Genomic DNA, 16131 nt, shown 5'->3' with positions numbered 1-16131 from the left:
ATTTTGAGCGCTCACTCCTCCATGTTTCACCCAATATCAAATATTGAACCAGTTTCGAAAAGTACTAATTGAGACCTTTCATTTGATACCCCACATGGCTACATTCTGTGAAAAAAAAATTTGCACCCTCCATTCACATGTATGGGGAGCCCCCTCTTAAGCTTAACACAAGATGGCGCCACTTACTGCATGTAAAGGGATCACCAGATTACATACTCTCACCAATTTTCGTGACAATCGGTCCAGCCGTTTCCGAATAAATCGGGTGTGACAGACAGACAGACAGACAGACAGACAGACAGACAGACAGACAGACAGACAGACAGACGGACAGACGGACAGACAGACACCGTCACCATTCTAATAAGGTTTTGTTTCACACAAAACCTTAAAAAGAGAAAAAACGGCCTTCACACAGGATGACCTCCTTAAGTATCATAGAATTATTCGGACTACCACAGCATCGGAACTGTAGTTCCCCAGGAAAGCGTGCCCGAACCAATTTTTGTGTCACAACGAAATAATTGAACTGATAAATTTCCCTCGGGTTTAATTCCTAGTTATCATGGATGTCCATATTCTTCTTTATATTATCCTCAGTAAAACAGAATGCTGAGATCCGGAAAAGAAATAAAAAAATTCATCCCAGTCGACTTGGCGACGGGCCCCAGTCCTGCCGAGAAATAAGTAAGAGTTGTTGACGCGTGGACGGAGTCATATTGTAACCAAATTAAACCGAAGCGAATCAAATCTGTGTCTACATGCTAAATATTATTTGGCATTTAGAGCCGAAATTGTGAAAACTTGGAAAAAAAATAATAATCGTTCGCACAACCATCCAATTGGATCAGGGCCTTGAAGTCCAGTCACGATAACAAATCCACCCCACCAGTGAGCCTTGAACCGCAACTTTCCGGTATGACAGCCCAGCGCTCTAACCACTTGAGCCGTCTGGACACTCTGATGAGCTAATGAAGCTCAGTATTGTATCCCCTGAGCGTACGGTTCATTTCTCCAGCGCATACGCATCCCAGCCAGATCGACCGAATGCGGAGAAAGATGGCTCCTGACAATGAGTTAACACAAAAACCTGTAACGTTCCTGCCATATAGGTGAAAAGGCAAATTAACAGATGCCATGAGAGAAAAAGGGTTTGGAGCATGCAATGCGGGTGGCGAGTGTATAGTCGATTTTGCGGAAACTCACCACCTTGTACTTGCCCTGGATGCTCAGAGGTGGCGATGAGGAAGATGGGGCGGCAACCCTATAGACCAAACCAAAACCAAGTGGTCGAGGAGAACCTCCATAGTGGTGGCACCGGGAAAAGCTGTAATTACTTTGGTTTGCCGGCCGTGATTCAGTAGGCGAATGCTCCAAAGACCTAATTAGGGCGATCAGACCCGCGTCTGCACGGAGACTCATCTGAAGTGGCAAATTGGTCACGAAACCTTACCAGGGGTATACTGGAACCATGGGAATCGGGAAAGCCCCTGGACTCACATACTTCGGGTGAACTCCTGTAGTATGTGAGAACAGTTCGGTTATTTGCGGTTGGCCCCCCTAGTGGGACTTTCAAGGTGGTTGTGGTTGTGCTCAAGCGAGAACAGACCTTCGGGCCTCGTTGCGTATCAACACAGGTGCCGTACTCCATAGTTCGGTAGAGATTTAGGTAATTCTTGCATCCACCAGTATGAATGCTAAGCCATGCACTTGATATAGACTGGTACCGTTGTTGCTTGTCTCAGCAGGGCTCTGATTGTGGTCACAAAATCAATCCGTGTCTGAAGAGGACCGTAGGATTAAGTCTCACGACAGGTGCCTACGTAAAACACTATGGGCTTCACCTTGTACTTGCCAATACATGGTTTATTAAACGAGTGTCTCATCTTCCTGTATTTTATATTTGTAACAGTAAAAAGCAAATCGACTATATCCTCATAAAACGCTAACATTTTATCACCGACACTATTTGTTTTTGCCGTTTTCCGCATATATGCATGCTTGGATGACTACTTGCCTACTTCTCCAGTGAAAGCAAATCTTGATAAACACCAGCCTTCTGTTTCTGTATCTCGCCTGATAAATTTAAATAACCACAAATATCTGTTGCCTTATGTTTTATTCCCAATTTTAGCTCCATCTAAATTCCTCACATCTCTTAAGTGTTTTATTGTTGGGAACGAGCTTCCCATAAGGAACTTTCGCTGCCAGAACCTAACACACATACTGCAAAGTTTATCTTGTCGAAAAGCAAGAAGAATTGTGGGCTATCTGTTTGGCCAGATTTCACTAGCTGGACAATGTTCAGAGTAGAAATTCTACAAGATTGACGAAATACAATTAGAAACGACATAAGCGTCATGGAATTTTTATATGTAATTTCGTTATTATTGGACAAAAATGATTTCTTCAAAGGGAGAATAATCTATTACACAGTATTCTGCAAAAATACCAATTTTCATAAGAATCTGATAAGCAAAGGATAATTTTTAGCAAGAAAAACTTCATGCAACACAAAAAAAACATTTATTATTCATGGAAAAATAATTAGAAACGCTGTCTTATTTTGTAGCCAAAAAGGGTTTGTTGGGAAATTCGTGCTTGATTCCTATTAGTATTTTATTGGATAGCCCTTATTCTAATAGCCGAACAACGTCTCAACGAACTGGCCACCAAACCTCGACTTCTCTTAAGGGTAGTGTCTTTCTAAATTTCTTCAATATGTGCGAAAAGAAAAGTTCAGTCAGATTTTTTTTACTTTTTCGATTGCCAGCTACGCTTCACATCAGCGTCTGCCTTGGAACCTAAACATGTTAATCTTCGATTCATCGTTACAGAATACTCATTTTCCGACAAACAATAGCTTCTGTAAGTGTTCTTTTGCTAATTATAATCGCCTTTGAAGATTTCGTTTCGAGATGTATGGTATATGACGAGGCGAGCGTCCACGCAATCCAACTTCTTGCAGACGATTTCCCATAGTCCTCCAGTAATATTATTGCTCAGTTGCGGAGATCCTTCTAGTATAATATCCCTAGTTGTTACAAACGGATTGGCTATACTCTGCCGACAAATAAGTCTGTCTTCCTTAGGTGTAATTTTTCGTTCTTCATTCTATCAATGGATATTCGAAGCGTAGTCTTAGAATACACTTCAATATTAATACTAATGTAATTACAATAATCTACCAAAAAATTACTTTGGATATATTGGTAAATCGGCCGCATCACCATTTCATTTAATATCCCATATGGCCATATTCTATGTAAAAAACTTTTGCACCCACCTTTCGCATGTATGTATGAAGAGTCCCCCCTTAAACTCAACACAAAAAGACGCCACTGCCTATATGTTAAGGAGTTCATAGACTACTATAGCAAATTTCATGACAATCTGTCTAGCCGTTACCGAATAAACCGGATGTGACAGGCAGACAGATAGACGGACGGACAGATATCAAATAGATTCTAATCAGGTTTTGTTTCACATAAATCCTTAAAAAGGGCATTTAACCACGTGATACAAAGAGCTAGTCCACTGTGGTAAATTACTCTACTCTCTCTCTAATCTAAAGAGCAGTATTCGAAGGTACCAGTTAAATCAAATGATGATCAAAGCCGGTCGACGTCTCCGACAATGTTCATCAAAGAAGGACCCTTTCACTACTATTCTTCGTCCTTGTCATGGATATTGGCACGTGGATCATCCCACATTCAGCATCTTAGCCACGACTGTAGGCAGATGTCAAGACTTGCCTACACATTTAAATCAATGGAAAATTACCCAAGAGTCGTTGGAAGATGTGTCAGTTTCATTATCATCACACTTAATGCTGTGCAAAGGACAAACTTACAGAAGCGGGGCATCAAAAAAACGCAGACAAACATTCATGAAGATATCTAGTACAATATCTGTCATTATACTCTCCCGACTTCAACTGTTTTAAACAAACGGGAAATAATATCAATTACAATTGCACCATAGAAGTCGTATTTAGTTGCCGTAAATTTCTATGTGGATTATAACCCATCAAGCACACTTACCCGTCATCGTTTTCACTTCCTGGCAATCTGTTCGAATTCTCTGCAAGTTCTGAGAAACTAAATTCCTTCCCCACTATTGGGCCCCAAATAGTTCTGGGGCGATCCATTTATCCACCATCTCGAAGTAGTGGACTTATTGCCCCTTGTCAATTCATCATCCACCCACGGCCACTTTCGCCTTCTAAACAGTACATGAGTGTGTAGCTCATACTTCAATGAAGTGCTTTGTTTGATATTATTGATGAAAATTTGGAGCTTTAAAGTTACAAAAGCGATCACTTTCCAGAACAGCATCAATAATTCATCTCGTGCTTAAGAACTCTCAGCACAGTAAACTCTGAAACCATCCACAACAAACGTCTCACAGTAGCGTCAAAGCTCTAACCGTAAAAGAAAATGATCTTCCAGTCGTCATCCATTCCTGGGAAGCTTGCTAGTAAGAAAAACTGTGTTCGAAAGGAGAATCCACGGGGACTTTTTAGCCCTCCACAGGAATAACGACTACAAAACTTTAATATCAAATTAGGGATGTGAAAAACAATTAAGTTTCACCGAAAAGAATATGCTTGCAACAGTCCATAATAACAAGAAAAGGCGATTCCACAATACTGAAAAGTTACTCAAGAAGACATCAATGGTCATGAATCGGTCGAAAATTAAGAAAATAATCAATGACATAGTCGACGCTGACATGCATCATTACCAAAAGTAGCGTAGTTACAAACTACTACTGTTTCACGAAGATGATAAATTCCAAAAAAGAAGCCAAATCCATGTTGAAGTATTTATCTAAAATCACATAGACAATCTAAATTTGTAAGTGTAACGAAATGAGCGCGCGATCAATGTGTTAAGTTTTGACATTGCATGACAATAAGTCACTGAGATATAGTATATGCTAACAATATTTCTAATCAAGCTTTAATGCCAGATGGCGTTTTTTATTCAAGCGCGAAACATAAAGCTACTATGGAGCAAATGAATTTTCTAACTCCGGCTTGAAATAATATAATCTTTGCAGAATTATGAATTATCGGTAACCACTACGAAGACAAATGCTGACTCTATTCTGCCTCTAAGATATCCTTTGATAAAATTTTCAAAAATTCAACTGATAAATTTCAATGTAAATTCAACTGCAAAATTTAAACTTTGTTTCATTCCATTTTTTCCTTTGTTACGAACAACCATCACTCAAGCACCCAAATGAAATGTAAAGTATGAATTACCAACAACTTCCACTGACGAGGATAACCGTTGACCGCCGGGTAAAATAATAGATGCCTGTATTCTCGCCTTGCCCGGATTAAGTGCTTTTACACGAACCGAGATTAAATCATGTTCCGTATATTCAATACCTACCAATATAAAATGAATAAAAATACCAAATGTATACTGATAGGCTTATACGTATAAAATAATCCGCAACAATTTCATTAAAACAAACGATATAAAGAGAGATGATGATGGCCTTGAATGGCTTAGCTTGCAAACCATCACAAATATATACAGAAATGTACATACCAGCATCAGAGAATATCCCAAAAATATCCACAACATCTGGTTGATTAGTCGACCAAATAATGCGTATCGATTCCATTGTTCCCAATATCACAGGCGAAATATCCGGTACGCCTACAACAAAAGAGAGTTTTCATATCGGCTTTCGGGTACATGGTACAAAAAAGGAGCTACAAAAAATGAAAAAGCCACCATTGATAGCAAAGTACGAATTGAAATAAAACAAGTCATCAATAATCGTCGAGATGAGGCTCGACACAAATTAACAATCAACAAAAACAATATTTAATTTTCTTCTTCGGTAGGCAAAAAAATTGCATATTGAATAGACGGATTTTAAATGGATTATTGATAAAATAAAGAGAATATATAATTTTCACAATGAAAACAACAAATCAGCAATACTAAAAGATTTGCTTGAAAAAAACCTCAAATATAATAGAGTGCTTGCTGGCTAAGTTTCTCTTTGAGCGATGAAGACCACTTACTCCAATCAAAACAAACGAAAACGCGAATTTATTCATTTGCAAAGCACCCTATACTCCCCATAAACTGTTCTCACTTATACTCACCCCAAATAAATGCTGGCATTACAGCGCCCGTTTTTATACGCACCAACGGCGTACGCACTTGAACCTTTTCCAATGGTATCACAGTAACCTCTATAGAATCTTCCGAGAATATAATTTGTCTTCCATCGATAGGATTTACGCCAACACATCTTCCTGTGATTCTTGTTGTCCCCAATTTCTTTGCCAATATAACCGCAGAGTCCATGGCTAAGGAAGTAAAATAAGAATGAACTTTGAATGAATTCCGTAAAAATCAATTATTGGTAAAAATTCGTCATCAATACAAATGACAAAAAAAAGATTACTTGAGCAAGAAAGGATTACACAAGTTTTTGGGGGAGACAATTTGTGTAAGCTCATGGCTGTCTTGAAGGAGTATATATAAATGATGGACATAGAGTTCTAAATCGAAGTAAACTTTCCGAGCGATTTGAAATTTTATTGTCAATGATGTTATTACTTTTAGTGGCCAGTGATATGCTTCATTCCCCCAAACAAAACCTTAAAAATGAAAAAAAGGATGGAAAAGAGCCAAGAACTTATACTTTTTCTGTATGAGTTCAAATTCGGTCATAAAGCAGCTGAGGTGACCAGGAACATTAACAGCGCATTTGGAGCTGATACGGTAAGCGAACTAACCACACGGCTCTGGTTCGAAAAATTCCGGTCAGGTGACGTAAACCTTCAAAGTGAGCCACGTAGACATCCAGGCTCATCGATTGATAACGACGAGCTGCGTTTTCTAGTCGGATCCGACACACGTCAGTCTGTGTGGAACATTGCAGAGAAACTAGACGTACACTATTCGACAGTTTCCCGGCACTTGCAGCAACTTGGAAAGGTCAAAAAGCTCGATAAATGGGTTCCGCATGCCCTTATGGAGCAAAACATGGCCCTTCGAAAGGAAATTTGCAGTTCTTTACTCTCCTGCAACAGAAGCGATCCTTTTTTGCACAGAATAGTGACATGTGATGAAAAGGGGATATTATACGACAATCGTCGCCGATCAGCACAATGGCTAGATGCTGATGAACCACCGAGGCATATGCCGAAACCGAGCCTGCATTCGAAGAAAGTAATGGTGACTGTTTGATGGTCAACAGCTGGAGTTATCCACTATTCTTTTTTGGCACCTGGAGAAACGATAAATGCACAGAAATACTGTGCCCAACTGGAGGAAATGCACCAAAAATTCAGAATTTAACGGCCGAGATTAGTCAACAGAGATGGTGTGATACTCCTTCACGACAATAGACGACCTCACGTTTCCAGAACAGCGGTTCAAAAGTTGAACTAATTGCAGTATGACACTCTGTCTCATCCACCATATTCAGCGCACATTTGGCCAATCGACTACAACCTTTTTTAAACATTTGGATCATTTTTTGGCGAAAAAACAATTTAGGAATGAAGAGGCTGTCAAAATTGTCTTCGACGAATTTATCAACCCCCGACAGTTGGACTTCTACGAAACTGGCATAGATGTTCTTGAATCTCGCTGGGAGAAGTGCTTTGAATCGACTGGCACCTATTTTGATTAAATATATAAATTTTTGTAAGCTTTACAGTCGTTTGAAATTTTAATACCAAAACGGCCATTTCATTTACAACAACCTAATATTATTTTATCAAATATTTACCCTTTGTGTCCGGATAGCTAAGTGGTTAGAGCACAAGACTGTCGTAGGGAAGGTCACATGGTAGTGGTGGGATTTGTATCGTGATTTGACGTCGGATTCCAGTCGACTCAGCTGTGAATGAGTACCTGAGTCAAATTTGGCTAATAATCTCAGGCGAGCTCAATGCTGACGACATTGCCTCCTACAGGGTACTGTAATCCTGTAGGGTACCGTTACGCTCTTGAATGCTCTGCTCTAACACACTTCAAGGCCGATCCAATTGGATTGTTGCACCAATGAAATTTGTTTACCCTTTGTCCGCTATAATTAATTTCGCACTACACAAACGCCATGCAAACGATTAACTCGTACTACAACACGACACGCTGCAATCACATGTTTCCAAATACCGTTATTCATCGATAAGCTGGAAGAGTTCATTTTTCAGTGATATCAATTTTTTCACCGATTACGAATTAATCGATCAAATATTAAAAAGTATCACGGTCCGGTATAATTATTTCACGCACTGTAGTTTAATGGGGGCTAACAAATTTTCAACAATACTCCAATTATACCCTTGGGATTTTTCAAATCAGAGACCCTGGCGTTCGACAATTTTTGCCTACAAAACAGCATAGCAAATTTCTCTAAAACGACCAACAGACCAATCAGATACCAATGAACCTATTGTTAAAAAGGATAAGCTGGCAATAGATAAGTCCTCGAACAAAGCTAATGAATGGGTCGCTATAAAATTATGACAGGGAACATATACAATTCTCGAAAAATTTAGATGAATTAAAAAACCCTCGTCTTTAGTTAAGTCCGCATATAAGGTTCTCACTTATGTTATTTGTCGCGGTTCCTAAATTAAAATTACAGTATTACTTCCGTAAGAATAGTGGGGATAAGAATTGCAATTACATATATCCGTCTATTTAAAAATGTATTCTTAATGTGAAAACAAAAATATACCTACACACAATATTTGAATTTTCCACAGAGTAGACAATGCTGATGTCCGGATGTGGGCCGCCATGTGAATAAATTTGCAAACTCGAACTGACAATGAGTGTTGAGTTTCTTGGGTACAAACGTAAAGGTGGAAAGACCTAAATAAACATAGTAGCACGAGAATAAAGTAAGATAGCGAAAAATAGCAAACAATAAAATAAAAGGACCTGAAAGAAAATTAAATTTATCTTGTCTTGTCAACATACAATAATAATTTCGATAAACATTGCCCCGAAGGAAAAGGAATCTATGAAAATACCAGAGAACCTGGGCTCCTTCAAGTCTTTCTCTCTAGTTCGCTTTTCATTATGGTGCAAGTTGTCTCCTTTATGAATAAATACGGCAAAATTTACTTTACATTACATTATATCAAATTAGGCCAATTGAAATTTTCTTTCTTTTCTATTCACTTTTCAATTTTATTGTTTTTCCTATTACTAGATTATAAATTTGCTCTTACCTGTACAGTCACCGGATCGCTGGCAATTGCCATAGCCCGGTCACCATACCCCGAATTGAATATAATTTTTGTTTCGCCCAATTCTAAGCCATTTACGTAATATCTGGAAGATAACGATGATTGAATATAAAAGAAAAGATTGAATTGAAATAAAAAGGGAAGAGATTTTACTTGAATTAAAAGTCTTGGACTGTCTTGAAATTCGCCTAATGATTGTGTACTTGCAAGGAACAATGAATGTGAAGTAAGACCATTCGTTAGGATATGCTTTTTACAAATCAGGAAGAGACAGAGGAGATAGTAGACTGGTATCTTATAATTACTGAGTATGCAAGCATCCGAAAGTTGAAAATTACGCGGCCAAGCATATGGACTTGCAATGAATTTTTTTTTAGTCATTAATAAATAAAGACGCTTATTAAGGCAGGGAATTTAAATTTCCTTATTGGGCATCAACACGGCTTAATCAAGGCTGGAAATTATTTTAAGGTCCTCCAATCTGCTTGGCAATTGTAAATGTTATTACTTTACTAGGAACGTTTTTGAAAATATTCAATTTTTTTAAAGAAGATAACAATATTGAGATTTAAGAGAAGGACATGGAGAGCCTCAATGGACTATAATATCTTTCCTCAAACACCTCCACTATGATGGCTCCTGTCCTGAGCCGTGGGTCTTAGCCAAAAAGCTCTATAGATGGGAAAAAAAGAGTCACACTGAAAATAAAGACTAACCAAACTAAGGTCGTCAGTTGTGACAGAACATCTGCATCAATAGACAAAGCATTAAAATGGTCAATAAGTTTGTATATCCAAATAGCTTTACCACCCTTGACGATGCCGCATTAAGTGTTATACCGCTTCCGCAATTTTGTCCAAAAGCTGGAAATGAAGTCACCTTAATTCTCATGCAATAGCGTGGAGAACTTTATAGGAACTGTACAGGAAAAGTGATCGCCACTGTAATCCGAAACGTCCCAGCAATCATCAAAAATTGTCTCCATCGTGCCATCGGAGTAGTCTACGGGTCAGATCCCCGCGTGTTGATCAGAAAACGGTAATGGATAGTTTTCACATTGAGAAAAAGTCGGAAAACTAGAAGATGGGCGCTTCAGGTATGGTTTTGTGTATTTCTTTTATAAAGACATTTGAGTGTGCCTTTGTCCCATTAGTACGTGGCACATAATATATGCATATGTTATGTGAAAATATCCACTTTCAAGTGATATTGACATTCAGTCTTGAATTAACAAAAAAAAAAATAGTTTTACCTATTATAACTTTGTTAGGATCATGCTCTATGTTGTAGCCGGCATTTCGTGATTCTAAGATGAAGTTAAGGAGGATTTTCCAGTCAATTACTAAAAATTATAGTAGGATACTACTACTATATACTATGCTACTATTTACTTTATTTGAACAGATATTGGTATGTAGAGTATTTCGGAGCTTCTTGATTTTTTTCCAATTTTTCGGTAGTTTCTGAGAAAGGGTCCGTTAAAGAAATGATCACTTTCAATCCCCACACTCTCCACCTTTGCAACAAATGTCAAAACCGGCTTCGGAAAGTATTATATTAACCGAGACCTTTCATCTGATACCTCCCATGACTATATTTGAAGAAAAAAAAGTACACCCCCTTTAGCATGTATGAGGACCCCCCCTTTAAGGCCGATTTAGAATTTTCACCAAATTGAGTGTAGCAAGCAGACAAACAGACAGACAGTAAACCGATTTTAATACGGTTTTGATTTACACAACACCTTAAAAAATGGGAACTCTATTGTCGGCTACGCCATGCAATGAAATTCACTGTCCTAGAACGATTGAAAAGGACAGAAAGACCCAGCTCGATCAAGGAAATTGCACAATAAATCTTAAAAAAAGATGTAGTAATTAGGAGTAATTAATTTAGCAATATATAATGCCTATCATAAACTCCGCCATGCTATTAACATAGTATGCTGGTCCCAAGCCCAGGTAAAGGAGGAGGGTTTGAGGCAACGTACTCTGTACTATCCTCAGTAAAATAAAAAAAAACAGGGAAAGTGATAGAGTATAGCTGGTGTTATTGTACTATGCTAAATCCTTGATTGAGTCACAAGCCTCGGAGAAATGCTAAGGCGTCCACCTCAGTCGACGCGGCAGGACGGGCCCCGGTCCAGTCGAGAAATGGACAAGGGTTCTTGACGCATGGACGGCGTCAGGACGTAAACAAGTTAGTCCGAACACAACGAACAAAATAAATACGTGTCTGCATGCTAAATGTTGGTACCCTAACTGGAAAGACCGAGGAACTCGCAAGAGCCCTTCGGAAAAGACGCATTGATATCTGCGCTCTGCAAGCTACCCGATGGTCTGGTGCCAAAAGCTACGACATTGAACGCGAACGCGCTAAAAATGGCTACAAAATTCTCTATTTTGGTAACCCACACACTCAATATGGTGTTGGCATTGCCATCTCAGAGGGTTTCCGTGATGCCATTAAAGAAGTCGAACGATTTGATGATCGGCTGATGAAGCTCACCATTATATCATCTGATCGCACTATTCACTTCTTCATCGCGTACGCACCGCAGACAGGTCGACCTGATGCCGAGAAAGATGCCTTCTGGCAACTTCTCGATGAGAAGACTTGTCACGTGCCTGGTGACGATTATATAATCATTGCCCACGACATTAATGGTCATGTGGGTGAAAAGGCAGACGGTAACAGGTGGCATGGGGGAAAGGGGTTCGGAGCGCGCAATGAGGGTGGCGAGCGTATAATCGATTTTGCGGACACCCATGACCTTGTATGAATACATGATTCATCAAACGATTGTCCCATCTTCCTACATTTTATAGTGGGAACAGTAAAACGCAACTCGACTATATTCTCATAGAACGCCAACATTTTACCACTGTCACTGATTACAAAGTCCTTCCCTTCGCACCTCAACATCGGCCGTTGATTGCTGTCCTGCGAATTAAGCCACCGATAAAACAGCGTGAAGAACGCACTGGCCCGCCGCGCATTAAATGGTGGCGATTTGGTGAGAAGAAAGAAGAAACGATCTCACTCATACGATTGCCGACCATTATGAATGTGGAAGAATCATGGAACCAAATGAAAGACACCATCCACACCCCTCTGCAACCCTCGGGGTCACCAAGCCGGGTAAGCGGCACATCAATCGAGATATTTGGCTTTGGAATGATGATGTTGAAATGAAGGTCCGTGAAAAGAAACGCCTCTACCACAAATTTCTTGACGATAAAACGCCTGCTAATTGGCAAATTTATAAGAATGCCAACCGTGAAGCAAAGAAAGTGGTCGCTGTCACCCGAGCGAACTATTTCAAAAATCGTTACGATAAACTGGACACTCGGGATGGCGAGAGAGATCTGTATGGACTCGCTAAAAGCCGTAATGAACGCATACAGGATATCGAACACTTCTGTTGCGTTAATGACAAGAACGGTACTTTGCTTACCAACGGTCGAGCCGCAACGGATAGATGGCGAGAATACTTCGAGCAGATTTCAACTGAAGAATTTGCACATCCTCCACTTCCACAATCATTGCCGACATTTGGACCAGTTCCACCAATCAGCGCAACTTAAGTCGAGGGGGCAATAAAACAAATGAAGTCGGGGAAAGCAACAGGACCTGACGACATCGCCTTTTATCTCTGGAAAGCGAAGAGCTGGGACCCAACAATGTGGTGGAAAAAGAAAGGTAGTCCAGCAGAATGTTCAATTTACCGTCCGATTCGGTTATTTTCCCATACCATGAAGATTTTTTGTACGAATTCTTTGCAATCGTATTTGCGAAATCTTTGAAATAAGCCGGGTTTGTCAAAAACTGCGGAACTACTGACGCAATGCACGCTGCGCGGTTACACATGAAGAAACACCGTGAGAAGCATAACCCTCTTCACATTGCATTTCTGGATCTAGAGAAAGCGTTTGACCGTGTGCCACACGAACTCATCTGGTATGCTTTACGACAACACTTAGTACCAGAAGAACTCGTGCGCTGGGTCAATTGCTCTATCATGATCCGAAAAGTAAAGTTCGAAGTATGGCGAGTATATCAAAACCGCTTCGTGTCTCTGTTGGTGTCCATCAAGGAAGCGCCCTCTTACCACTCCTCTTTGTTCTTGTTATGGACACCGTCACACGGGATATCCAAAGTCCAGCGCCCTACGCACTGTTTTATGCAGATGATGTTTTCCTAGCATCTGATAGTAAAAATGATCTCGAGTAACTTGTTCAAAAATGGAATGATCGCCTCATGCAACACGGTCTCAGATTGAATTTAAACAAAACTGAATTTTTGACGACCGATACCCATGAAACGGGCACAATCACTGTCAGCGGCAGTGATCTGCCCAGAACTGAGCGATTTTAATACCTCGGGTCAACGATATCAGCCAATGGAGAACTGCGTTATAAAATTGCTTCACGCATTAACGCAACCTGGATGAAGTGGCGTTCCACAACTGGTCTTCTTTGTGATGGACGTATCAATAAACGTCTCAAATCTAAAATCTACCGCAATGTCGTCCGTCCAGTCGTTCTCTATGATTCTGAGTGTTGGCCGACTATAAAAGACAATGAACGGCGTCTCGCGTTAATGGAGACGGAATGAATTTTTGGTTTCTTGCAAAATAAATTTCGCCGTATTTATAACAACATGTAGTATTAAAACGGTTATAACCTTAAAACAGCAGTATGCCCAACGAGGTTAGCAGCAGTTGTACTGCTGGAAGGGGCCCCGAAATAATAAAATTAATTGTAGTAGGAGAACTACAGTCTTTTTTTGATTTTTGTTGTTAAAATTGAATTACAAGAAATCGTGGAAAGCAATTTAGTGTAGGCAAAGGATATCTCCATGAATCACACTATGCCCTATTTAGGAATCAAGTTTCACACACGCCATCTACTCATTATTTACGACGCCACTGCGGTTTTTGTTAGGTGTTGTAGGCGTAGCCAGGCGGTGAAAAAAAATCGCAATTGCCGCGACAATCGTTTCTCCCGCCAGTTGTGAAGTGTGCGATGTAATCTGACTTTTGCATGCAAAAGGATCTTCAACTGGTGAAATCCACAGTGGGATGTGCCTAATGTATGGAGCTGCAATAATGAGTGAAGGAATGGAAAATAAAGGTTCGATAAGACAAAACTGGCCGCACAAAGTTGCACGATTAAGAGCGGAACGACAGACCCAGTATTCAGGCCGACGTCATTGTTGAGTAAATGTATCAAAGCTGTTGTCACAGAACAGCTTAGATATCAAAAATTGTATGCAACGTGAATTTCGAAAATGCTCACGGACCACAACACAACAACACCGCAGAATCAAAACAACAATCAAATCAGTGGCGCCATTCTGGTTTACCCAAGCGAATATAATGTAAACAATATCCTAATCAAAAAATAATGGCTACCATTTTTTGAAATGAAAAGGGTGTCATTTTGTTGGGTTTAATGTAACGCATCCACAATTACAGCAGAAATGTATTATGAGACGATAACCAAATTAAGACATGCGATCCAAAATCTAGGACGCGGAACATCGTTACCTTAGCCAAGACACGGCTAAGGGGGGTTTTCCTGCCAATTGCTAAAAATTATAGTAATGTATTATTATTAACTTTATTTAAACAGGTATCGGTATGAAGGGTATTTCGGAAACCACCCCCCCCCCCCCCCTTATAGACTTTCCAAGCTGGATCATCCGCATCATCATCATCATCAACGGCGCAACAACCGGTATCCGGTCTAGGCCTGCCTTAATAAGGAACTCCAAACATCCCGGTTTTGCGCCGAGGTCCACCAATTCGATATCCCTAAAAGCTGTCTGGCGTCCTGACCTACGCCATCACTCCATCTTAGACAGGGTCTGCCTCGTCTTCTTTTTCTACCATAGATATTGCCCGTATAGACTTTCCGGGTGGGATCATCCTCATGCATACGGATTAAGTGACCCGCCTACCGTAACCTCATGGTCATGGTATCGCTCATAGATTTCGTCATTGTGTAGGCTACGGAATCATCCATCCTCATGTAGGGGGCCAAAAATTCTTCGGAGGATTCGTCTCTCGAACGCGGCCAAGAGTTCGCAATTTTTCTTGCTAAGAACGCAAGTTTCCGAGGCATACATGAGGACTGGCAAGATCATAGTCTTGTACAGTAAGAGCTTTGACCCTATGGTGAGACGTTTCGAGCGGAACAGTCTTTGTAAGCTGAAATAGGCTCTGTTGGATGACAACAATCGTGCGCGGATTTCATCATCGTAGCTGTTATCGGTTGTGATTTTCGATCCTAGATAGGAGAAATTTTCAACGATCTCAAAGTTGTATTCTCCTATCCTTATTCTTCTTCGTGTTTGTGTTTGACCAGTGCGCTTTGATGTTATTGGTTGATTCGTCTTCGGTGCTAACGTTGCCACCCTATATTTTGTCTTCATTGCCTTCATTGATGTGCAGCCCAAGATCTTGCGCCAATCAGCGCCTGCTCGATCTGGATGAAGGCTGTTTGTACGTCTCGGATGGATCTTCCCATGATGTCGATATCGTCAGCATAGGCCAGTAGTTGGGTGGACTTGAAGAGGATCGTACCTCTTGCATTTACCTCAGCATCACGGATCACTTTCTCGAGGGCCAGGTTAAAGAGGACGCATGATAGCGCATCCCCTTGTCGTAGACCGTTGTTGATGTTGAATGGTCTTGAGAGTGATCCTGCTGATTTTATCTGGCCTCGCACATTGGTCAGGGTCAGCCTAGTCAGTCTTATTAATTTTGTCCGGATACCGAATTCTCTCATTTACCCTGGCTATGCTATCATTCGATGAACAGATGGTGCAACTGTTGTCCATATTCCAAAAGTTTTTCCATCGCTTGCCGCACAGAG

General features: G+C 40.3%; 1 protein-coding gene across 2 annotated transcripts in view; it reads right to left on the bottom strand.

The window, feature by feature from the left end:
• The window catches only part of LOC119661259 (nuclear pore membrane glycoprotein 210), a 165977-nt gene that overhangs the window by 101419 nt on the left and 48427 nt on the right, over positions 1 to 16131 (bottom strand). For both annotated transcript variants that reach the window (XM_038070512.1, XM_038070511.1), the window contains exons 10-14: positions 9233 to 9335; positions 8738 to 8870; positions 6137 to 6343; positions 5568 to 5678; positions 5273 to 5401 (exon numbers count right to left, since the gene is read on the bottom strand). In XM_038070512.1, coding sequence (XP_037926440.1) covers positions 5273 to 5401; positions 5568 to 5678; positions 6137 to 6343; positions 8738 to 8870; positions 9233 to 9335 — 683 coding nt within the window. The remainder of the gene's footprint in view (positions 1 to 5272; positions 5402 to 5567; positions 5679 to 6136; positions 6344 to 8737; positions 8871 to 9232; positions 9336 to 16131) is intronic.

The sequence above is a fragment of the Hermetia illucens genome, chromosome 1 (genome assembly GCF_905115235.1).
Source record: "Hermetia illucens chromosome 1, iHerIll2.2.curated.20191125, whole genome shotgun sequence".
NCBI lineage: Eukaryota > Metazoa > Arthropoda > Insecta > Diptera > Stratiomyidae > Hermetia > Hermetia illucens.
This window is presented reverse-complemented; position numbering and strand designations above follow the sequence as displayed.